Raw genomic sequence first — 24,220 nt, forward strand, 5'->3', positions numbered from 1 at the left:
ACCATAAATTGATAGGCAATGTGAAGGCACATATACAGAATAAAGAACAAGCTGCTGACCTACCCACTATACATCAATGATGATTGAAATGTGGAAGGAGGGGCACTCTAAAAATATCTCTTTTGACTTACATCCAGGATGGGAACTGTCCACCATTCATTGACACCAACTATGCTATTGAGTGATGTTGAGATTTGTAGTCCAACAATATGTGGGTGGTTGCATGATTTTCTTTCCTATCCTAAATCCAGTTGCTCGTCCCAACTAGAGTAGGCCTACTAAACCGAAACACTTTACATACTTGTTGAGATTTCATTTGTTACTTGACTCAATGGGTCTATTCTAGTTGTGTTTAGGTCTCTTAACTGGGAAGAGGTCTTTCAGTTCTTTTGGGGGATTCAAAAACTACAAACGGCAACCTTGGGCAGAGTTTACATTGATAGTGTTTCTGTGTCAGCAGTTTCATTATTCACATAGGGGTAGTAGACTTGCTTTAGATTGAAATCATAGAATCATTGAGTTGGAAGAGACCTTATGGGCCATCCAGTCCAACCCCTTACCAATGCAGGAAAATTGCATTCAAAGCATCCCTGACAGAGGGCCATATAGCCTCTGTTTAGAAGCCTTCAAAGAAGGAGCCTCCACCACACTCTGGGGCAGGGAGTTCCACTGCAGAACAGCTCTCATAGGACATTCTTCCTCATGTTCAGGTGGAATCTCCTTTCCTCTAGTTTGAAGCCATTGTTCCACATCCTAGTCTCCAAGGCAGCAGAAAACAAGCTTGCTCCCTCTTCCCCACATATTTATACATGGCCATCACGTCTCCTCTCAGCCTTCTCTTCTGCAGACTAAACATGCCCAGCTCTTTAAGTCATTCCTCATAGGGTTTGTTCTCCAGATTGTTTTAGTCGCCATACTCTGGACACATTCCAGCTTGTCACCATCTCCCTTCAATTGCAGTACCCAGAATTGGACACAGTCTTCCAGTTGTGGACAAAACATGCATCTACCAAATTTCACCAAATGGCTCTATTTTTAGTGAAGGGAATGGTATAAGTGGACAACATAATTACCAAGAGATTATCATAAATACGTATGGAACAGGCTTCTCAGTGCAACAAATGTTGAGGTGTTCTTTTGATTCTTCTCAGTCATGTTGGCAGAGTATGCCATGGAAATCAACTAGGAATGCAGCTGATATCTGAATGGTGAAATGTTTGAGAAGAAACAATGGCTGCTTAAGCTGAATTGTTCCAGTGGCTTTTAGTGTGAGGAGTGATCCTTTCCCTGGAAAAACAGATGATATGAGAAGACAAAGTCATTAAAAGGTTTATATTCCACCCAGGCATGTAGCCGGGGGGGGGGGGGGGGGGGGGCTTGAGGAGCTTCACCCCCCCCCCCGAAATTCTCATGGGGGTTCGCGAAAAGGCCTTACTGGTGCATTATTTAAACTGTTATGTTTATTCATATCATGATCTGATCACCATACTCAATTTATCCCATATGCATGGGGGTATTGGGGTAATGATACAAAAGGTTTTTCTGGTTTTTCCCTCTGCACAGCAAGAAACTTTATAAGTCTGAAAGTTTCTAGCACTATCTATCTATATATCTGTAATTTTAAGAAAAGTAATAAAGATTATTTAAAAAAAAACAAAAGGTTTGCTAGGCTAGACCCTCTTTCACTCAGACTCAGCCCCCGAAACTCAGCCCCCCCCCCCCCCCGAAATGAAATCCTGGCTACGGGCCTGGTTCCACCCTTCCATTGCTGATCTGCATTTCACGTCTAAATAAATGTAAGATGTTGCCTAGTTGGAGTGCACCACCCTGGTATGAAAGAAAAAGGAACCAGGCTGGTTCTCGTCAATTCCTTCCTAGTGTAATTTGGATAGGAAACTAATGCTGCAGCCCTGCAATAGTAAATCAACATTCCCAAAATGTAATCCAAATCTTCCAATTCTGGGATTAATTTTAAGGATTCTAATTAAATTGGAATTCAGGAGCACTGTAATGTCTGTTAGAGTAAAATAGCAAAAGAACAAATCAGCAAAATTCTCCATGTTTACATTAAATGTCTTCATTCAAAGCATCTGCCTCAAAATCCTGAAAGCTTGCGACTTTTATTTTTCTTCACTGCATTAGACTGGTTTTATAAGCTAACCTAGACAATGTTTGCTAATGGATAGTCGTACAGATTTGATTAAGAGATCCAAAATTTCTCAATAGTAATACACAGGCAGTCCCTGAGTTACAAACATCCAACTTACAAACGACCCACAGTTAAGAATGGGGGTGAAACAACAGGAAGTGAGAGAAATCTACTCCTAGGAAGGGAAATTCCCTCCTGGAAGAGTTTTCATGGGGAAAAGGTATCTCCACTGAAGCTTTCCCATCAATCCTTGTTTTGAAAACAAGCCAATTTTTTCAAAATCCACAGGGACAGAAAGCAAGGTTAAATCTTCTGAACGGGGACAAACCCCATAGGGGTATTAAACCTTTCCTAAGATATATATAGAGAGAGAGAGATTGGAATTAAACTTGCAAAATGGACCTATTCCAACTTAGATATAAATTCAGCTTAAGAACAAACCTACAGAACCAAACTTGTTCATAACTTGGGGAATGCCTGTAATAATAATAATACCCACCTCTTCCTGCAGGATACAACATAACTAAAATGAGATAAAACACTAATCAAAGGTATACAACAAGATACACCGAGTTAAAATACACTGATAAAATGCAGATTCAGATCCGCAACTTAAAATTGACTGGGTAACCTCTTACATTTAAAGGTAACTTGTAATCCAAATTTGGCATCCTGAAGAAAAGGATGTAAATAAAACCAAATATATAAAGTAAAAATCTAGTGAAATGCTCAAACAGGATTTCAATTTCTTACAGATTATTTTGAAATATTCACTTTTGTCTAAACTTACTGCAAGCACTTGTCCCTCTCCATATTACTAAGGTAACGCTGTGTTTCATTCATATAAAGTGAACGATATCTGATCTTCTTTGGATACTTCTCATGTTTCATGGTATTGTAGCGACCAACTCCAACTGGGTTCTGTAAGGAAAAAAGTAGGCAAACAACAGCTTTTAATAAAAAGGAAAAGGTAAAGGTTTCCCCTTGACATTAAGTCCAGCCGTGTCCAACTCTGGGGGCTGGTGCTTATCTCCGTTTCTAAGCCAAAGAGCCAGCATTGTCCGTAGACACCTCCAAAGTTATGTGGCCGGCATGACTGCATGGAGCGCTGTTACCTTCCTGCCTGAGCAGTACCTATTGATCTATTCACATTTGTATGTTTTCGAACTGCTAGGTTGGCAGAAGCTGGGGCTAACAGCAAGAGCTCACCCCACTCCCAGATTCCAACCACTGATCTTTCAGTCAGTAAGTTCAGCAGCTCAGTGGTTTAACCCGCTGTGCCACCGGGGGCTCCACAGCTTTTAACAGATACTATAAAAAGTGTCAGTGAACAGATTACCAAGCCCTTAAACACCCACTACACGGCCATGACAGAATGTAAAATGTAATCCTTAGGAAAGAGATGCATGAACTTGTGCATTCCGCCTTATAGATGTTTCTAATGTTATTGTGGAAATGCAGAAGAGAACACCTGCTTAGTCACCTGCTGTGATTCCTCACAATTCAAGTTTGGGGAATTGAAAGTCTTCATGAATATTCAACTGTGATCACTATTTTGAATGGGGTGACAATTCTGTACCTAACACCTGTATTTGTAAAGCAGGCACTCATGCTTACTAATCTCTCCTTCCCAACATAGAATCGAAACAATGGCTTCAAACTACAAGAAGGGAGATTCCATCTGAACATTAGGAAGAACTTCCTAACTGTGAGAGCTGTTCGGCAGTGGAACTCTCTGCCCTGGAGTGTGGTAGATGCTCCTTCTTTGGAGGCTTTTAAACAGAGGCTGGATGGCCATCTGTCAGGGGTGCTTTGAATGTGATTTTTATGCTTCTTGGCAAGGGGTTGGAATGGATGGCCCACGAGGTCTCTTCCAACTCTATGATTCTATGGTTCAATGAATCTTAATAGTATTTTTGGTATCATTTTAGAAGGAATCTTCCAATTTGGAGCCTGGTCATCATTTGAGCCCAAGGACACTAAACTCAATGCCCCTGTTATTGAAATAGCCCCATTTACATCTACTGCAAGTAGCTAATGCATTGCTCTGCATATAAAGCAATTCATTCCTCCATTGCAATATACTCCCAAACCAGCTGAAGTTCAGGCTGACCCCCATTATCTGTGACACTTAATCACCACCAGTGAAGTTCCCCATCAATTAGAAAGCAGCCTCCATTCTTGACCTCTTTTAAGTCCCCTGCTCTCAAGCATCAAGGGAAGAAAAGTACCTGGGAGTCCTTGCCTGTTCCCTAAGTAGAAGTGAACTCTTTCAAAGGAAAGCTTTCCCTAACCGTTTGAGTTCTTCCAGCTTTGTTCCAGTTCACCGCAGGAACCCAAAAAAGATGAATACAAGAAAGGCCACAAGGAGAAGTAGGAACAGCGCCAGAACCATCCCTTTTGGTACATCATTATTAAAAGAGGTTTCAGGAATGGAAAACTATAGAACTAGTTTAAAGGGTCCCCTCCCTCCAACATAAAGTAAGGTGCACTTCTACCTTCTTCTACATATTATGCAATGTGAGCCTATACACATGCATTTCAAAATATGTCCTAACACCAAGCAAGCACCAAGACAATTGTGGTCTTAATTTAGTAAAGGTAAAGGTTGTCCCCTGACATTAAGTCCAGTCGTGTCTGACTCTGGAGGTTGGTGCTCATCTCCATTTCTAAGCCAAAGAGCTGGTGTTGCCCATAGATACCTCCAAGGTCATGGGGCCGGCATGACTGCATGGAGCTCCATTACCTTCCCGCCGGAGCGGTACCTATTGATCTACTCACATTTGCATGTTTTCGAACTGCTAGGTTGGCAGAAGCTGAGGCTGACAGCAGAAGTTCATGCTGCTCCCCGGATTCGAACCTATGACCTTTTGGTCAACAAGTTTAGCAGCTCAGTGGTTTAACCCACTGTGCAACCAGGGGCTCCGGTCTTAATTTAGGGGGCAGGTATTAAAGGATTCAATTACAAGATGCAGCCAGTCAAGCATTATTTGGAAGAAACCATTGTAAGCTGTGCAGAACTGCTATATTTTTGACTATCCTTTTTGTGTATGCTTTAGGAAATAATCTGGAGAAACGACAGCTTTAAATTGTTTTTGTTATCATTGATGGCAGATGTGTGATGTGCACACCACTTTGATTATAGAGGTTAGGCAAGTACATTTTAGTTAAAATGAAATTGAAAACAGGAAGCAAATTGAAATTTAAAAGTAAAACATATATAATAACTAAAATAATAAAATAAAATAATTGAAATCTAAAAGTGGAATGTATACAATAACTAAAATAATAAAATAAAATAATATGGACTAAGTGAAATTTATATAGTAGTGAGGTGGAACAAATACATTGAACATTTTTGGCAAAATGAATAAGAATTGGTGCAAATATCTCTCACACATAATAATAATAATAATAATAATAATAATAATAATAATAATAATAAATAACCCAGGCTTCAGCAGTGGCTGCACCCGTTCCTTGGGAAGTCTGACTTGACCAAGGTACTCCACGCTCTTGTTACATCCCGTTTAGACTACTGAAATGCACTCTGCGTGAGGTTGCCTCTGAAGACTGGTTGGAAGCTTCAACAAGCCCAATGAACAGCAGCCAGATTTCTCACCGGAGCTGGGTTCAGGGAGTAAACAACCCCCCCCCCCCCCCCCCCCCCGTTATGCCAGCTCCACTAGCTGCCAATCTGCTACCGAGCACAATTCAAAGTGTTGGCACTAGCCTATAAAGCCCTAAATGGCTCCAGCCCAGTTTACCTGTCCAAACATATCCCTCCATGAAGCTTCAAGGACTCTAAGACCATTGGGAGAGGCCCTGCTCTCGGTACCACCACCCTCACAAGCGCAACTGGTGAGGACGAGAGAGAGGGCCATCCCAGTGGTGGCTCCTCGGCTGTTGAACTCCTTCCCAAATGGTATCAGATCTGCCCCTTCCCTCCTGATATTCTGGGGGGAAAACTCAAGACCTGGCTCTGGAGTCAAGCCTTTGAGCAATAGATACAGTGATTTGGATGCAATTGACTGTTGCAACTGGCAAATGGGCTGATCATGGATCACGTTTTTAAACTGGCGATATTTTAGAATTTAAAATCTCTGAATGTTTAAATTGTTTTAATGATTGTTTTAATTATGTTTGCTAATTCAATGTCTGGCATCTAATGATTGCCTATTGTAAGCTGGTCTGAGTTGAGAAGGACAGGGTATAAATGCTTGAAATAAATAAATAATAATACTAAATTACAGACATAAAAATAACAAATAAACCATCCAATTAATAACATAACCAATTCCACAATCAAAATTAACACAAGACAGACCAGCACATAAGCCACTATAATAAAACAATAAACAATTTAAACAATTAGGCAATAAAACAATTTAAACCACTGGGTAGGTTTTTTGGGTTGTATGTCCATATTCTAGAAGCATTCTCTCCTGACGTTTTGCCTGCATCTGTGGCAAGCATCCTCAGAGGTTGTGAAAAGCCTTTGACAATAAATTTAAACCATTGTTAATGTCCAAGCCATAACCTGTGCAGAGAAGTGTAATATTTGGATTGTTCCAAACTATCAACAGTAGAATTCAGGCTAAATACCTGTAATGAATTGTACGGAAGGCCAGCCCTGCCATTAGCCATATCAAGGCAACAACCTCTGGAGGCAGATGCTGAGAAAAGAAGTTCCCAGTTATTCTGGAAGAATAGAGCTGTGAATGGATGTATGCCACGTGGCCTGTCCTCTATCTCTGAAATGGCCTCACAGTAAGCGTAGCACTCAATGCTTTCTTTGTCAGTGCTGAAGTAGAATTAGAAAGTTCACTTCTGTATGTGGAATGTGAGGGGGATGTTGTGTTGCCCTTTGCTTCACCAAACAAAACATTGTGTGTAAGGCTGTCTTTGAAAATAGTTCAGACTCTGCCCTGGGCTACAGAATGCAGCTGGACTGCTGACTCAGGCTGACTGTGGAGAACATATGATGACTGAGCTAAAAATTGCCTTGTTTCAAAGGGCTTTCTTCTTTTCATGGCCTCTGGCAAGTTCGGGAATTCCCTGTTGCAGGAGGCTAAGCTGGCTTTTTCCTTGTTGCTATTTCTGCCTCCGGGCAGGTAGAATCAAAAGTCTTTTTATTCAAATAATTCCCTTAGAGAAATGGCTGTGGTTGCACCAGAAGGAACTTTTAACTATATGGGTCTGGTGGATGGTTTTTGTTGTTGTTGTTTTCCTCTTATCAGGCATACTTTTTTAAAAAAGGGATTTGAGTTTGCGATTCATTTAGATCTACCATATCTATTTAGCTTACTTACCTTTTTGGCCAGTTACTATAAGTTTGCAATGATGTGTTTGTTTACTGTTTTGATTTGATTTGTTTTGTTTCTATTGTTTATTATGGCATTGAATGTTTGCCATCTTTTATTGGAAACTGCCTTGAGTTTCCCCAAATTCCGGGGAGATAGGACAGGTTACAAATAAATTATTATTATTATTCGTTCCTTTTACATATTTATTGTATTTGTACCATGTGTAAGATGTTCAAATCCCATTCACTGGAGAAAGGTGAGACAGACATAGAATTAATTAATGGATTAACCATATCTTTTAAGTTCTAAATAACGAGTTGTGAAGTCCTATGAAATTCCTATAGGATTAACATTGGAAAGTATTAAAATTAATCAAATTTATTTTTAAGTTAACATTGTATGTTTTAAGGCACTATGTAGGTGCCACATGTAAGCCGACCTGAGTTCCCCATGCAGACAGGCATATAGCCGGGAGGGGGGGGGGCTTGAGGGGCTTCAGCCCCCCCCCCCCGAAATTCTCATGGTGGTCCGTGAGAAGGCCTTACATTATTAAACTGTTATGTTTATTCATATCATGATCTGATCACCATGCTCAATATATCCTATATGCATGGGGGTATTGGGGTAATGATACAAAAGGTTTGCTAGGGTAGACCATCTTCCACTCAGACTCAGTCCCCCCCCCCCCCCCGAATCAAGCTCAGCCCATCCCGAATCTAAATCCTGACTATGGGCCTGCATGGGGTAGAGAAAGGTAGGATATAAATAAGGTAAATAAATAAATAAATTCTTCCTCTTGAATAGGGTTGCCAACCGAAATCAACTATAGAGGCACCACCTCCTTTCAAGATTGAGATGATGTCTGCTAAAGTCTGCTAAGGTGAAGATTTTTGCAGCGTTCACATTCTGAAATGTCTTCCTCAGCTGACCTAGGATTCATCCCTTCTTGGATTCATCCCTTCTCTCTCTCTCTCTCTCTCTCTCTCTCTCTCTCTGGCACTAAATCTGACCTCATGCTTTTAATAGCTTCCAGCAGTTTGACTTCTTTCTGTTTTATACTGTGGTTCTGTTTGGGGTATTATTGTGCTTCTTCATTTTAAACAGTTTTTTCATTATTGTCCTTCCATTGTAATCTTGTTGAATGAGTTGTTAAGAGACCTATTAACAATAAGTCAATATAGAAACATGAATTAAAGTTGGGCCCCATTCCAAAGCTAAAGGCTTGTATAAAAAGAACGGAAAGTCCTCTACATTTTCTGGAGCACGTTTAAAAAGGTGAAGGTTTCCCCTTGACATTAAGTGTAGTTGTGTCCAATTCTGGAGGGGTGATGCTCATCGCCATTTCTAAGCCGAAGAGCCACCTCAAAAGTCATGTGGCCAGCATGTCTGCATGGAGAACTGTTATTTTCCCGCCAAATACCTATTGATCTACTCACATTTACATATTTTCTAACTGCTAGGTTTGCAGAAGTTTGGCCTAACACCAGGAGCTCACCCTAGTCCCTGGATTTGAACTGCCAACCTTGCGGTCAGAAAGCTCAGCAGCTCAGCGGTTTAACCTGCGGCACCACCAGGGGCCCCTGGAGCATGTTTAGATAATCCTATTTTGCCAAGAGACTGGGGAATATGTACAAGGTTTTTTCTGCCTTTCCACCTTTTTCTCACAACAAGCCTATTAGGTTGGTTAGTCCTAAGACACAATCACAACACTAAGGTAAGTTTTATTCAACAGATGCATAAAAAAAAGAAAGGTCCAAAAAGAGAGTCCAAGAAAAGGAACTTTGCGTGTGGCCTGGTCTTTTCCTGCTATATTGCTTTTTACTCACAGCACTTCCAAAGAAGACACGGCACGCCTTCTTGTCAAATCTCTTCGCACCAACCCAGAATGGTGGTTGGTTTTCAAATTCTTTTCTCTTAATAGGCATTATGTCATATGAGCCTGGACCAGCTGTGAGCTGTAAAAGAAAGGCATAAGTAATGGTTAGGTAATCTTCTTTTGTCTAGCACTTTTCCTATCCCAAGATGGATTTCATGAACAATAAGTGTAACTTTTTCCTTTTCTACAAGAACATCCTGAGCATTTTCTTGTGTTTCTTATCACAAGCTCACAAAGGATCTAAAAATGCCATAAAGGTGGCATCATTTCAGTGTGGTGAAAGCATGAACCCTCTTGATTCCATGCAGTTATGATGTTATCATATCTGTCCAGTTTATTAAGGTGTAACTACACATTTGCCTTAGCATAGTGACTGAAAGAAAATACTTGAATAAACTAAAATCTATGTTGGAGTGTACTTTGGTGATATGTGCCTTTGTGTTATTTTCTGTTGTGTTCCAGGACTCTGTTGCATAATGCAGGCAGAGTTTAGCCAACACAGCACCCAATTTGTGTAAAAAATGTTTTACTGAAAACAGTCACATAAACACTTAGTCCCTTTAATGTCTGACTTCAAAACATAAACACAAAGTCCCAAGGTTCCCAAAGAAACAAGGAACAAGCAAACTTCCCAAAATAATTTCCCACACATCCTGTGGGAAAACAGCTACAATTCATGTCCTAATACAACTAATACTTTTCTCCCAAAGAGCAGTCCCCTGCAAAGCTCTTTTATGCAGCTGATCATAGCTACGTCCCATTTCAGCAGGACTCCCGAATGATCATAGTGAAGTGGATTTTTCTGTCTTGATATTCCTGGATATAGAGCTGTGTGGAAAGGCCCTGAGAGACCTTTCCTGAGACTTGGAAGAAAAAAACCAAGTTTATTTACCAGCTGGTAAGACTCTGCTGGAAATCTGTTCCAAAAATCAGAGCCACGAAAAAAGGGAATTCTCTTCTTTCATACATCCCTCTGTTACAAGCAGGCAAAGCTACATGCACAGTCTGCTCTATGTCACAGAGATAACCTTTGACCCTCTCAAGATATGGTACATATATCAGTCCTTTTAAAATACAGTTACAGATAAAAATTATATTTTCAGTCCATCCATCAAGAAGCCCTACCACTTACTTTCCATTAGACTGAGGGCCATTCCGCACAGGCATATAACCCAGAATATCAAGGAAGAAAATCCCATAATATCTGCTTTGAACTGGGTTATCTGAGTCCACATTGCCATATATTTCAGTTCAAAGCATCAATAGGAGCATAGTGTCTAGATCTAGGGAAGTAATGCTACACCTCTATCTGCTTTGGTTAGACCACACCTGGAATATTGTGTCCAATTCTGGACACCACAATTCAAGAGAGATATTAACAAGCTGGAATGTGTCCAGAGGAGGGCGACTAAAATGATCAAGGGTCTGGAGAACAAGCCCTGTGAGGAGCGGCTTAAGGAGCTGGGCATGTTTAGCCTGAAGAAGAGAAGGCTGAGAGGAGATATGATAGCCATGTATAAATATGTGAGAGGAAGCCACAGGGAGGAGGGAGCAAGCTTGTTTTCTGCTTCCCTGGAGACTAGGACGCGGAACAATGGCTTCAAACTACAAGAAAAGAGATTCCATCTGAATATGAGGAAGAACTTCCTGACTGTGAGAGCCGTTCAGCAGTGGAACTCTCTGTCCCACAGTGTGGTGGAGGCTCCTTCTTTGGAAGCTTTTAAACAGAGGCTGGATGGCCATCTGTCAGGGGTGATTTGAATGCAATATTCCTGCTTCTTGGCAGGGGGTTGGACTGGATGGCCCATGAGGTCTCTTCCAACTCTTTGATTCTATGAGTCTATGAGTCTATGAAAGCAGAAAATGTGGGGTTTTATTCAGCTGTGTAGAAGGGGCTCAGTGTCAGCCTTGAATTTACCCTGGTACTTTGAATTTACAGATAACAGATCATCCCTTTGCCTTTACATTTAACTGACCTCTTGAACATTCCTTTGTTTTCTAGCTACTGCATCTAAAAATCTAATTTCCTATATTTCAATATTTATTTATTGCATCAGAATGAACTAAGGGTAGAGTTGTAATGTATTTTAAAAATCCAGAAAGCTTAAAAACTTGGCATTTTATTAAATGTCCTTTGGTCAGTAGCTGGCCACATGGAGCGCCTCTGGTGTTGCATGTGCCAGGGCTCAGACTTCGTTGTAATAAGTGGTCTCCACATTTGCATGTAATGTACTCCACTTTGTGGCCCCATTTCTTAAGACTGGCTCTGCATCTCGTGGTACCAGAGCACAGTTTGTTCAGTGCCTCCCAAGTCGCCCAGTCTTCTGTGTGCCCAGGGGGGGTCTCTCATTTGATATCAGCCATGGGTTGAGGTTCTGGGTTTTAGCCTTCCACTGTATTTCAATGAGCTTACATACAATAGATATATGTGCTTATATATTTCTTAGTACATCCATATCAACTATAGCCTGTGAATCATTACTGAGAAGGTCAATCTGATCTCTTACAAACAGGAGGGTGATTGACCCCTTCGAAACATCCGTCAGCAGCTATACTACAACCACCAAACTGCTGGTCATGGCATTTCCAGCCTATGGACACCCTAAGGCAAGAGTATCATAGTTTTTCTTTGCAAGATTTGTTTTGAAGGTATTTGCCACTGATTTCCTCTTGCCCAAGTTCATCCATGAGTTTCATGGGCTTTGTCTCACAGTTGTAGTCCAATGATTAAACCAACCACATGGTTCCCACTAGCAATCCTTTTTAACACTTCAAAAATGAAAGAAGGGGGGCATTTGAGGAGTCAGATTTTCTTTTTCACTGGTACCACTTCCCAATGACCTCACTGCCTAAAGAAGACATTGACGTTGGACTAATCATACAGGAGCACTACAAGTCACCTACTTTTTCAATTGGACCCAAGCCAATAGTAGACCAGAAGATCCGTTCAGATGGATATTCTGGAAATCGAGCAAGATTGCTGAAAACCCCATGTTTCCTTTTTTCTTTGGTCTTCATTTCTTCCAAGAAGCTCCTTACTTTGCTGCGACTCAGCTCAATGGATTTTTTCTAGCAGCATAAAATGAAGAAAGAAACTCATATGGAAAAAGAAGGAAACATAAAGTTGCCTAGCAAAAGCATGGGGTAACATCAGTAACAACAATTACAAATCACATTTGACACTTTCACATCCTAAAGCAAAGAGAGGCATCAACCCCAGAAGACAGGACCTCCTTCTCCTTAGAGCTCTAGCCTTTCCCATCTTTGGAACTGCCTATTCTATGTGTCCTATCTTCAATCACCCTTCAGTCCTCAGATGGGTTGAACGATCTAATTTCATTGCCAGTATTGAAGTAAAGTTCAATTGTCAGTACAGTCTATGGGTGTGATTCTCCATTCATTTATTTTCTTGAAGGGAGTAGTGAGCAATTTTAGTAATTTTCTTCCCATTACAAGAAAGTCTTTGAATATTATAGTTTTCAAACATTACTCACATTTCAATATTACACAAATTTTAAATAACTGCAGAAAAAAAACCCTTAAAAATACCTTTTCTGGATGTTGACACTTTCCTGAATTGATTTTTTTTTTCAAGGAATAGCAAATGTGGATCAAACCCACTGCAAGTCCTTCAGTATTAATCATTGTCATGGGGTTTTGAACCTTTGGTGGCTGCTCCACTTGGACTAGGATTATATATACCCATATAAAAAAGTAAGTCTGATGAAATTAGCAGGATCACTTTTGAACCGTCATTGTATATTATTGCATTAATAATCGATGAGCTATAGACTTAATGTGAAATTGTGTCCATTCAGTAAATAAAAAAGAGGCACTGTGACTACCAAAATCCACAGTATCCAAATTCTGTGAGCTGAACATCATGAGACCAAGAACAATGGTCTATTTCCTGTTGCCACATAATATCTCCACAAACCTATAGTGCTACCCATGGTCCTAAGTGCTAGAGAGGAACATTAGAAACAATATTGCAGCTTGTACATTTCAACTCTTATACAATCAAATGAATAGAAAATTGAAAAAGTCCCATTTGTACACTCTAATCTTAATTGTTCCTAGGCTAACTTCTTAAAATAGTAGACACAAACATTGCTACACAGCTACAATGTAAGACATCTAAAATAATGGGCTTTTGCCTGTGCCTATCTTTTCTTCCTCATCTTCTTTTAAAATCCACAATGGGAAGTGGTCATTAAGTCCACAATTTCCCCTGGAGTGTAAGGCAGCTAGAAGATACCCGGGGACACTCCTGCAGCTAAGCAGTAGTGAAGTCCTGTTGAATTGCTGGAGAAGAAATTGGGACTAAAGACTAGCCTCCACTCCCCTAAATCCCAATCCATAAATTAGAAACAACAGAGTAAAATGACTTCTGCTCCATCTTTGTCCTACTGGATTTTGGCCTGTGCCTCCAAAATTTAAAAATTGATTTTGTCCACTGAAATTTATTTATTTTTTATTTATTTTGGGTATTTTTAGCCCGCCCTTCTCAACCCCCTAGGGGGGACTCAGGGTGGCTTCCAGTCGGCACATATTCGATGCCTACAATTAAACACAATACAATACGCAACAAAACAGTAATTATAAATAGTTAAAAACATTGAGTTAATACAATAAAATCTAGTAAAAAAGAAGCCAGACTGGTGGTCGTCATCTCGCCAACTTCTGTGATTAGTGATTCCATTCAGTTTATCATAATCCATTTCCATAGCTATTGTCATCATTGTCCTTGTCAGTCTGCAAGATTACCCAAAGGCCTGGTCCCATATCCATCTAAAAGAGAGGAGGGATGAAGATGGCCTAATTTCCTCAGGGAATGAATTCCACAGGTGGGGAGGGGGGCACCACCGAGAAGGCCAGTTAATTATATTGTATATGATCTTCTTTGGGGGCAATGAATTATCAATGCCTACAGAAATCTCTCTGTCAATCCCTTCCCAGATACCACTTAATGCCTCTTGATGAAATGGGCTGTCCGCGATCTCTGTAGGCCCTGCTGATTTATTGCCTTGAAGAAGATGACATATATTATTATCAGCTGGCAAAAATGCAGTGGGCAATTTCAGTGAACAAAATGCATTTGTTTACAATTGTGAAACTCAAACTCTCTTTCCCCCTGAAAATAAAGCAGTTGCATTAGGTGACAGATGCTGGAGGGGAGAGTCTCGTGACAATGGACAAGGTACATGCAACATGTAATTTAACCCCTATGCTAAACCGCTGCTTAACAGTGCCTATCACCAATGTTGAAGGAACCCAACCAGTCCTATTAGTTATCCAAAAGACAGAAGGAAGGGAAAGAATGCCATCAAAATGTTTTGAGTGGGCCCTATGAAGAAAATAATGAAAACAAAGAAGTCGAGCATACATACATCAGTAGCATAATGCCCACACTTGATAGGCTTTGACCTGTCTCCTGTGAATGTTTCATAAGGGCCTTTCTTGCTGACCACGCGTTTCAGCATTTCGTCTATCCCGCTTTTGATATCGTAGGTGCCAGGTCCCAAGCCACTCCCCTAAACAACAATCAAGAATTTAGAAAACAGTAAGAAACTAAAAGCAGTCAAGAGCAACCAAGTGGAGAAATAGGAACCCAAGCTTACCGTACAAGGAAAGGAAAAATATTTTGTAGTTTGGCTGTCCATGATTCCAAGTGCAGACACAGGGCGTTTTTCTTGCAGGCTTTCATAAGGATTCCCATATGTCCCTGGACCAGGGTAACATTCCTAAGGGGAGATGAAAAAAGGAACCCTTAATGATACAATCACTAAAACACCATTATACAGCAGAACTGTTCCCCAGTTTCAGATGAGCCACAGAGTCATAGAAATACTGAGAAAGTGTAATTTTCTTATAGGTAGGGAAACCTTATTAGGTGCAGAATTCTAGAAGTCCAACACAAATACTTTTCTGATGTTCAGACTTCAGAAGCTCCACTGGATCACTAAATATTGAAGAAGATCTTGGGCTTATGCTCTGATATTCTTTAGAGCAGTGGTTCTCAATCTGTGGGTCCCAGGTGTTTTGACCTTCAGCTCCTAGAAACCCTAACAGCTGGTAAATTGGTTGAGATTTCTGGGAGTTGTAGGCCAAAACACCTGGGGACCCACAGATTGAGAACCACTGCTTTAGAGCATTACAAGGCAAGACTTTGTTGGTGTTGTGTGCCTTCAAGTCAGCACTGACGTATGACAAATCTATCTTAGGGTTTTCTTGGGAAGATTTGTTCAGAGAGAATTTGCTATTGCCTGAGACAGTGGATTTATCCAAGGTCAACTAAAGGGAATGGTCACTCAATGAATTTGTGACATCTTTCAGAAGATTCCATATGTCCTCTGGAAGTTACTTAGAGTTGTGTTGGAGGACCTTGCAAATTCCTAGGAAATATATCTCTTTAGGAATCTCTAGGTGCTCTAATTCAACTCTATGTTACAGCGGGATCAGAAGTAAGGTAATTACATGGCATTCAGTCATATCTAGAGTTTCACATAACTGTAGTATGGTCAGGAAACATATTCCACGGATAAAGGGATCTTACCATACTTTGGAAGTGAGGTTGTCTTCCTAGAAAGCAAACTATAGCAGTAATAAATTATTTCCACTATGAGTCGCTCTTGTTTCATAAATACTAATGTCACTTACGTGATTTCTTTTACTAAGATTGTTACCACAATATCTTCTCTGTATTTTTACCTCTCAGTATCATGGGAGGGGATATGCACCTTTGCACTGGTTATGATGGTCAAGCCAATCCTGTTGCTAATTCACGTCTTCTCACAATAAACCTGCTCTTCTCTACAAAAGAAACTGCCTAAGGCCCCTTCTACACAGCTGCACAAAATCCAGATTATCTGCTTTGAACTGGATTATATGGCAATGTAGATTCAGATAATCCAGTTCAAAGCAGATAGCGTGGATTATCTGCCTTGATATTCTGGATTATATGACAGTGTAGAAGGTCCCTCCAATTATATGAGTGCTCACATTGACGAAGGAAGAAATAATAAACATGATGCCCACCAGATGCTGTTGCACTGCAAGTCCCAGAACTCCTATCTGACAAACGCAATGATCGGGAATGCTGGGTGTTGTAGTTTAGCAATGCCTGGAGAGCTGTGTGATCCCCATCTCTGAATTATGGTGCAGGGAGAAAGACCAAATGACTGATTTTTATATTTTGATACTGTTATTGTCCAACAATTTATCTCTTCCATTTGCTGCCCTAATGAATCTCAGGTCTGATTGGGTGGGAAACAGTAGAAAGTAGAACAATGAAGGCTGATTTGTCAAAAACCAGTATTCAGGTCATAAGATAATTAGATATCCAAAATGCTTGGAAAAAGAAGTGTTTGCAGTTTTGTATTTTTCAAGATTTTGGAATATTTGTGTTTGTATATGAATACAGAATTAAATATCCTGAAGATGAGCTCCAGATCTAAAATAATTTTGTTAATGGAACAAAGTTTGTGTACATGGAACCATCAGAAAGCAATCTATTTCAGTCACACATGTGGACAATTTTGGGTTGTGGAGTATTTCAGATTTTGGAGGTCCAGTTAAGGGATGCTCAACCTGTACTTATTTAAAGGATTAAAGATTGAAATCTTGAAGAAGTACTTTTTTTGGACCACAACTCGCATAATTATTTGGTTACTATATAGTAAAGTTATTGTACAGCTGATATACCAAAAAGTAACCCTTCTATGTTGAAGTATCTCTCTAATTGACTTTACTATAATATTTTCCTTGCTGGGACAAGATTAGGAACAATGTTACAGGAATGTATGCAGAAGGCATCTTTTGATCATTTAACATTCTCTTTGCTTATAATATGCATATAGCAATTGAGGAGTAATATTTTATGTCAGAGGCACAGCTATGTCAATGTCATATCATATATACTCCTACCACTGTGGCTCTATCACAGGCATGGGCAAACTTTGGCGCTCCAAGTGTTTTGAACTTCAGCTCCCATAATTGTGGGATTTGAAGTCCAAAACACCTGGAGAGCCAAAGTTTGCCCATGCCTGCTCTATTAACTATGTATATGAGCATACATTTTGCAGTGCCATTAGTGCACCAGCCATATTTCACTATTTGACACTTCTGTGTTATGAAAAATATTGGATTGTCTAATACACAACCCAGGTGCCTCCTAAATGTATTAGATTACAAATTTCCTAATTTCTGGTGGTGGTTGAAGTTTGGTACATCTGGAAGGCTCGTGGGTTGTGGCAGACGGGTGTGTTCTTGTTGTTCTTTAAAAATACATTTAAAATTACTTGTTTTAGCAAAAAAAGAAGTCAGTACATACCCTGATACGGTCTTTAAATCTCACTTCTCCAGTATTGCATATCCCTCTAATACTGTGAGGACGCTTCTCCTGAAGTTCCAGGAAATCTTTGAAGTCGTAAATTCCTGGGCCCATTTTTTGTTTCTTGGCGAGAGGAGACAGATTGAGAAATATTGGGTGGGGGGAGGACACAGTGCATATGCATTAGAGTTGTGCGTGGATCCATTTCCCTTTATTATATCAATTCTTTCGTTACTTTCGTTATCTTTGGGAGCACAAAACATGAAATCCCATTGCAGTATGAAAATCAGATCGAAATGAAAGCAAGCGGGAGCTTGTCCTGGCTCCTTTCCTGCTTTTCGTGAGCAGCCTCCTTGCCTTGCAAAGTGTGTGTGTGCAATGTGCAGGCCCAGAAAGCATGCATGTCTCCCTGCAGTCAAGCGCTTCCTCTGGAGTAAGAGAACTTGTCTCCTTGCCTTGGAAAGTGCATGTGGCATGCAGGCCCAAAAAGTGTGCACACCTACCTGCAGCAGATCACTTCCTCTGGATTAAAATTTCCTCCTTGCCTTTGAAAGTGTGTTTGGTATGCAGGCCCAGAAAGTGTGTGAGCCTGCCTGCAGCTGAGCGCCTCTCCTCTGGAGTAGAGCTTAAATGCCTAAAATGACAGGAAGGGAAACTGGGACCCCCCTCCTCCTCCAAATAATGGGTCGATAGAAAAGTAATCTTTGGGAACCCCAGAACAAAAACTGATTTTGGAAGGCTCCCAAAAAAATGGATCAGGGCCGGGACACGAAACGGGTCAAGGTTTACCCAGATTGCACAAGCCTAATAAGCGTACCTTTAATAAAACAGATTGGAGAAACAATATTTCTCTAACATTCCCAATTTGGCAAGGACAGTCCCAGTTAATCCTCTTTAATCCCACATTTCCAGCTAATTGAAAATGACCCAGTTTCTCTCTCCTCCACCCACATTCTCTCATTATCTTTTGAGAATTTCAGTTACTTCAAATTGAGTTCAAAGCGCAAAAGTCATTAGCACTCAGCAGCGAAAAGTGGAGAGGAGATGGCAGACCATTGCTCTTTCCTATAGACTCAGGCAAAAGCATCCTGCTACCACCTCTTCTAGTTTATATGTTCTTCCTTTTGTCCCTTTGACCACACTGTGATGTTACTTGGCCACAAGTGTTCCAATCTGAACAGTGAAATGGTGAAGGATATGATTCCATGCATAATTTTTGGAAGAGAAGCTAAATGAGATTTGGTAAGACTAGTGAAACCTGTGCCAGAACAGTAAGTGCTGCCTTAAGCCAAAACATACATACTACTGTAGGTCAGTGAAGTTAAATTGGCATCTCAGGCTACAAAAAGTCTCCCCCCGCCCCCACAGTGGGTTAAACCACTGAGCTGTGAACTTGCTGACTGAAAGGGAGTGGGATGAACCCCAACTTCTGCCAACCTATCAGTTTGAAAATATGCAAATATGAGTAGATCAATAGGTACCACTCTGGCAGGAAGGTACCTTCATGCTGTCATGCCAGCCACATGACCATGGAGGCGTCTACAGACAATGCCAGCTCTTCAACTTAGAAATGGAGATGAGCACCACCCCCTAGAGTCGGATACAACTAGACTTAATGTCAAGAGGAAACTTTTACCTTTACTTACCCCCCCCCCCTTTTCTGGTAGTAGTAAAATCATAGTAACTGAAATAGCTAATAATTTAGTGGCAATGCATAACATTCCTAATCTACTGTCTGAGTTAGTTGCTTCACTGTACATAATGCTCGAGCTGAGCCTTCACTCAAGCAATTCTTTCTTTCAACTTGAAGTTTCCTGCAGTCTGTGGAACAGATCGGAAAAATGACCATATAGGTTGGATGAACTGAATATGTGTGCTTTCACCCATGCAGTGATAATTAGAGAAACATACTCACCAAGTTATAAGAGAACAATCCTAAAATGAAGGGATGTAAAACAGCTATTCTAACTACCAATACTTGGAATTAAACATGCCAACATGGACCTGATTACACACCTCTTCCAAAAAGAGGAAAGAGTCAGTAGAGTACCTTTTGAACTTGACACATATGACTTATTGAATCTTATGAGCCTTTCTTAGGTATGTAATAGGGATAAGGCCCGTGACCCAACGATACAAAGGAATAGAACAATGTTTGGAAAGTAATCCAAAATATATTGCCCGAATCAAAGGAGACACGTTAACTCATGTTTTCAGCTGAATGGAGGAAGTTCATAACTTCAGCCTTTGATCATACCCATGCAGCCCATAGATCAAATCCAGACACTCACCAGAAGTTTTTCTCTGCGGCATATTTCTTTGAAATGAAAATGGGGCATTTGAGTGAGTCTTGCTGCCTCCAGTGATTTGGCCCAGCTAGAGGTGGACAACCTCTTCTGAAACGAGGCAGGCGAACTGAAGTCTCCATAGTCAACACTGTAGGTTCCTGGTCCTAACTTTCGGTTCTAAAAAATAACATGCAGAATTATTATTACTACTACTACTACTATTATTTGAAACACAACAAGATGAGTCCACAGCAGACACTCTGCTTGCAATTGTATTGGATCACACGCTGAACACTTCCCAAGTGTCTAGGACTGTGTGATGTATCAGCGAATAATGTGTGCAGATCCCAGTAAGGTGGCCTTTTGCAGCTGGCTGATGGTAATCTTGTCAGTGCCAATAATGTTTAAGTGCAGGCCATGGTCTTTAGACACTGCACCCAGTGTGCCGATCACCACTGGGACCACCTTGACTGGTTTGTGACAGAGTCTTTGCAGTTCGATCTTTAAATCCTCATATCGTGTCAGCTTTTCCAGTTGTTTCTCTTCAATCCTGCTGTCACCTAGGATTGCAACATCGACAATCCATACTTTGTTTTTTAACACGATCGTGAGGTCAGGAGTATTGTGCTCCAAAACTATTGTGTCTGTCTGAATTCGGAAGTCCCAGAGTAGCTTGACGATTATTATTATTATTATTATTATTATTATTATTATTATTTGAGTAGCTGTCAATCTTTTTAAAAAGATGAACAAGTCACAATGAACCATTAGGTAAAATACCCTGCAATCTATAGCAGGAGTGCACAGCCTGTTCAGGCCTAAGGAACAAATTCAATGTTGGCTGGAGAATCAGGAGCACATACATGCACAGATTAATCTTAGGGTGAATCTACACAGGCATGAAGACCTGGACTCATGTAGAATTGGTTTCTAGCTATGTTCACAATGTTGCGGTATTTCTATTGAATATTGAAGGTCAAAATGCAGGTTAAAATGCCCCTTGGTGGCGCAGCGGGTTAAACTGCTAAGCTTCTGAACTTGCTGACCAAAAGGGCAGCAGTTCGAATCTGGGAAATGGGGAGAGTGCCCACTGTAGGATGTTATCTCCTAAAAGGGGGTGTCAATGTTACAAAAAATTACCGTGCCAGGCTTACGAAGCAGAATTCTGGGAGAGAAAATGATAGTGATTGGCATGCATAGCACCGAAGCAATTCAACATGGGCAGATCTGAAGGATGCCATCCCACATGTTTCCCCCCATTTTGTCCAATTGTATAGAGATTCCTGAGCTCAGAAGACAATCTCTACCTATTTTCTCCTCCTCCCCACCATTTCCAGACACTTCAGTAACACTTCCCCAATGAGACATGACAGACGCAGGGAGGAAGTCCTTCAGCGGCATCTGACGGGCTCCATTATTGCATCATTTCCTCTCTGTATTACGAGGGAGGCTTGTGTGGGATAACATCCCTAAAACCTAATTTTAGAGTGCCCTCTTGGATCCATGCAGCAGCAATATCATGCATAGTGAGTGCTACTATTATACCACCCTGAACATATCCTACAGTACCCTTATATTCATGTTAAAAGCTCAGCAAAACTAAATTTGATCTATACTTGGTTGGGAAATCATTAGCAAACACCAAAGATCTCCAAAAAGAGCTGATACTCCAGAGCACAATTGCATACCCACCAAAAGCCCTGATTTGTCAGGGACAGCACCAATTACAGTAATCCTCTGTTGTCATATTTTTTCAACTGCTTTTAAAATGTCCCAGTTTCTTTCTCCTCCTGGCATTTTCCCCCTTTGGCTTTAGCTTATCTCAATAGCTGCAAACCAAGTTCAAAGTGCCAAGCTAGTGTGCACTCAATTACCTGTTCTTGTTCACCAATGTACACAACAAATATTTTGTGTAGATAAGATACAGTGAAACAAGCTCTTACCAAGTCTGAACAGACTATCCTGGAATACGGAGCTTGCAGGAAAGTACTTGGCCTCTTGCAATTTGGATAAATTGCCGACACATCAAATCTAATTAAAGAAATAGAAATGAAAGAGGTACTGTTATTTCAATCAAATTAAGCAGCCCAAATGTTTACAAAACAATTAGCCCAGGCTCTTTAACCCAGTGATTTCCAACCTTTTTTTGACTAGGGACCACTTGACCAGTGACCACTCCCCAAGATTAGTATCAAAAGGGTTACGAATCAGCTTTTGGTCAACTTTAGATTTGGTTTGGTTATTTGGGGTGCTGATTCAGAAAGTTGCATTGGATAGACCACATCAGCTCTAGCTTCTGATACAGAACATATGCCCTCCAGTAATCACCATCTGCTAGCCCACAGAAAACCTTATTTATTAATCCAGAGTTGATGCGGTCTATCCAAGTGGGCAGGACTGGTCAGTGACAGGGAAGGAGTGGCAGGCAATGCGAAAGATGTGGAAATAAAATTAATAAATTAAGAGGAAGGAGGCTCGTGGACTAGATTTTCATCCTTGTGGCCCACTGGTGGTCCACAGCCCAAAGGTTAAGAACCATTGCTCTAACCTATATATGTTGGATCACAATTTCCAGCATCACCAATTTTCATGATATTTGCTACAGATCCAGTCTGCCCCAAATGTTCCATGATAATGGCACTTGTTATATCACAATATCTGCAGGCTCCCCATCCCTGCTCTGGATAGAATCATAGGATTAGAATTGGAAGAGACCTCATGGGCCATCCAGTCTAACCCCCTGCCAAGAAGCAGGAAAATTGCATTCAAAGCACCCCCAACAGATGGCCATCCGGCCTCTGTTTAAAACCCTCCAAAGAAGGAGCCTCCACCACACACTGGAGCAGAGAGTTCCACTTCTGAACAGCTCTCACAGTCAGGAAGTTCTTCCTAATGTTCAGGTGGAATCTCCTTTCTTGTAGTTTGAAGCCATTGTTCCATGTCCTAGTCTCCAGGGCAGCAGAAAACAAGCTTGCTCCCTCCTCCCCATGACTTCCCATCGCATATTTATACATGGCTATCATGTCTCCTCTCAGTCTTCTCTTCTGCAGGCTAAACATGTCCAGCTCTTTAAGCCACTCCTCATAGGATTTGTTCTCCAGACCCTTGATCATTTTAGTCACTCTCCTCTGGACACATTCCAGCTTGTCAATATCTCTCCAATTGTAGTGCAGCAAAGCAGCTGTTTTCAAGTTCGAATTGACCCACAATTTAATACATGTTTATTTATTTTAGAATCCATTCGTTTGGGACCTTGCTACAGAACACAATCATTGCCTCCAATCCCTGTGTTCTTTTTGTGTACTACAGGTTGGAAATTTGTTTGTAATCTTTCAGGAATGTTTCTCGATTAGCCTTGTCACAAATTATGCTATGGGTGTGGATATTTATAATAACAATTTTTAAAAAACCTCACACATCTGCATATTGCTGAAACTGTCCTTACCTGGCTGCTTGACTCCCAAATGGGGCTCCTAAGAAGCCCTTTGGCTCCATGCTCCATCTCCTACTGCCTGGAGAAGGAGGAAGAGGAGGAGGAGAAGCACAGCCACCTTCCTGATTGGAGACTGCTGCTGAGAAGGGTTCTGGAATCCTACTGCCATGGCAATGCCACACGCCTGAACTTCTGCTTCTTTGTGTCTGGGAGGGGCAAGCATTCAGATCAGTCCTCTGCTCACAAGGACTGGCTTGTACTGGATCTGTCGTCAAGTCTGTATGGAAGGAAAGGTCCACTCCAGATCTAGTCGAGTGATTCAATTCATTTGCTGTTCATCTTTCACAGCAGCACACAAGTATATGTTCTGAAGAAATTTCTAACTGGTTGTTGCTGATTCTCCTTTCTTTTCTTTTCTTTTCTTTTCTTTTTTTCTTTCTTTCTTTCTTTCATTTTTAAAACTGTACCACTTGCACTGATCTTCCTTCTTTCCTCCAAGCTGTACTGCCTATCTCCCAGGCACATATAAAGCACAGGATTTTACTATAATATTGTATAAAATAGGAGTCCCCGATGGTTAAACCACTAAGCTGCTGAACTTGCTGACCAAAAGGTTGGCGGTTCCAATCCAGAAAGTGGGGTGAGCTCCTGCTGTTAGCCCCAGCTTCTACCAACCTAGCAGTTCGAAAGCATGCAAATGTGAGTAGATCAATAGGTACCACTTCTGAAGGAAGGTAACGGCACTCCACGCAGTCATGCTAGCCACATGACTTTTGAGGTGTCTACATACAACGCTGGCTCTTCGGCTTAGAAATGGAGATGAGCACCACCCCCCA

The 24,220-nt window shown here is 40.9% G+C and overlaps 1 protein-coding gene across 1 annotated transcript; it reads right to left on the reverse strand.

The window, feature by feature from the left end:
• On the reverse strand, positions 1-23,520 carry CIMAP2 (ciliary microtubule associated protein 2). The gene is made up of 10 exons (XM_060773565.2): positions 23,397-23,520; positions 21,895-21,982; positions 19,955-20,128; positions 17,664-17,786; positions 14,953-15,075; positions 14,722-14,865; positions 12,236-12,400; positions 9,282-9,410; positions 2,940-3,070; positions 1-1,287 (listed from the first exon to the last, which is right to left on the reverse strand). Exons 1-10 carry the CDS (start codon positions 23,444-23,446, stop codon positions 1,239-1,241), a joined length of 1,176 nt encoding a protein of 391 aa, XP_060629548.2. The 5' UTR covers positions 23,447-23,520; the 3' UTR covers positions 1-1,238.
• Positions 23,521-24,220: the final 700 nt, after the last annotated feature.

Source organism: Anolis sagrei, chromosome 4, assembly GCF_037176765.1.
Source record: "Anolis sagrei isolate rAnoSag1 chromosome 4, rAnoSag1.mat, whole genome shotgun sequence".
NCBI classification, from domain to species: Eukaryota; Metazoa; Chordata; class Lepidosauria; order Squamata; family Dactyloidae; genus Anolis; species Anolis sagrei.

What these genes read in the sequence shown, in the direction of transcription:
- CIMAP2 (XM_060773565.2), bottom strand. Translation starts at nt 23,446, where the DNA reads ATGGAGCCAAAGGGCTTCTTAGGAGCCCCATTTGGGAGTCAAGCAGCC. An exon ending in GATTTAAAGACCGTATCAGG is followed by an intron (nt 15,076 to 17,663) that starts GTATGTACTGAC and finishes ATCTCCCCTTAG; the next exon opens with GAATGTTACCCTGGTCCAGG. An exon ending in GTGTCTTCTTTGGAAGTGCT is followed by an intron (nt 3,071 to 9,281) that starts GTGAGTAAAAAG and finishes TTTTCCTTACAG; the next exon opens with AACCCAGTTGGAGTTGGTCG.